The following is a 1,098-nucleotide window of genomic DNA, read 5'->3' on the forward strand; positions in this document are numbered from 1 at the left end:
TACACCCAGACGGAGTACACCCACAGGTAGCTCTTGCTCAGGGTGGTCTCGGTCAAGTAGTCAGTGCCACAAGCGGTCATGTTGCCCTCAGGCACATAACGGTTCCAGCCGAAGAAGGGAGGAAGGCACCAGGCAAGAGAGGCAGCCCAGGTGCCAGCAATCCTTGCCATGGCACCGCCAGAAGTCAGAGGCTCAGCAGACACTCCCTTAACGATGACATTGTATCGGTCAGCAGTGATGAAGACCATGGTCCAGATGGAAACGCAGCCGAACAAAGAACCAAGGAAAGCATAGATCTCACAGAAGAATGCTCCAAGAGTCCAGGTCTGCCAGTAGCAAGAGATGACCATGGGTGGGAACATTGTGAACATCATCAGGAAGTCAGACATGGCCAGGTTAACAACCAAAAGGTTAGCAGGTGTTCGGAGAGATTTGGTGTTCATGAAGACCCAAATGACGACGAAGTTACCGGCAACGGAGAGACTTCCCATTACTACCATCCAGAAGCCAACGAGGCTATACCAGAGTGGGTTCATGGGAGGGAACTGGTACCAATGGGGGTCTATCATATGGAGAAGTTCCTTTGGCACAGTGTCAACCACTGTGAAGTTTTCATAGGGATTGGTGGAAGGAAGAGCATTGCTGCCCATGTCTGCGTTGTTCCACATCTGTTGTAGGAATGAGAAAATATCACCATTTCATATGCGATATACGTACACGTATACATGTGTGATATCTCTGAACTGTTTTAGTTAATATATAGTAGGAATGCATTTCAATGTGTTAATTGATAGAAAAATCACTTTCCTCCTTTTACTGACGCTACTATAAAGTGAACAAACGACCACGTTACCTTCAAAATTGTTGTTTTTTCAAGCGAGGCAAAGAAATTTCTTTTCAGAACTACTTTGCACTCGGCAGCCTTCGATGTGTGTGAGACACTGACAGGCAACTGATTCTTGGGTAGCCTAGGTGCTCTTATATACTGACACAGTAATCATGTTATGTAAATAAAAAAAAAGCGTCATAGCTTTTGTACTGATCTTGTCAGTGAATGCAAATATGTTAGTCTTGGGAACTTAATGAGCTTCTCTTCCC

The 1,098-nt window shown here is 45.5% G+C and overlaps 2 protein-coding genes across 2 annotated transcripts in view; both read right to left on the reverse strand.

Annotated features, from left to right (window-relative positions):
- Positions 1–946, reverse strand: part of LOC119581669 (rhodopsin-like) — a 1,502-nt gene extending 556 nt beyond the window's left edge. Inside the window, exons 1-2 of the mRNA XM_037929793.1 lie at positions 854–946; positions 1–668 (exon numbers count right to left, since the gene is read on the reverse strand). The exon at positions 1–668 is cut by the window's left edge and continues 556 nt beyond it. Of these exons, the coding sequence (XP_037785721.1) occupies positions 1–668 (668 nt within the window). The 5' untranslated portion in view covers positions 854–946. The remainder of the gene's footprint in view (positions 669–853) is intronic.
- Positions 1–1,098, reverse strand: part of LOC119581671 (rhodopsin-like) — a gene marked incomplete in the record, with an annotated part of 13,440 nt that overhangs the window by 7,089 nt on the left and 5,253 nt on the right.

Source organism: Penaeus monodon, chromosome 15 (genome assembly GCF_015228065.2).
Source record: "Penaeus monodon isolate SGIC_2016 chromosome 15, NSTDA_Pmon_1, whole genome shotgun sequence".
Taxonomy (NCBI): domain Eukaryota; kingdom Metazoa; phylum Arthropoda; class Malacostraca; order Decapoda; family Penaeidae; genus Penaeus; species Penaeus monodon.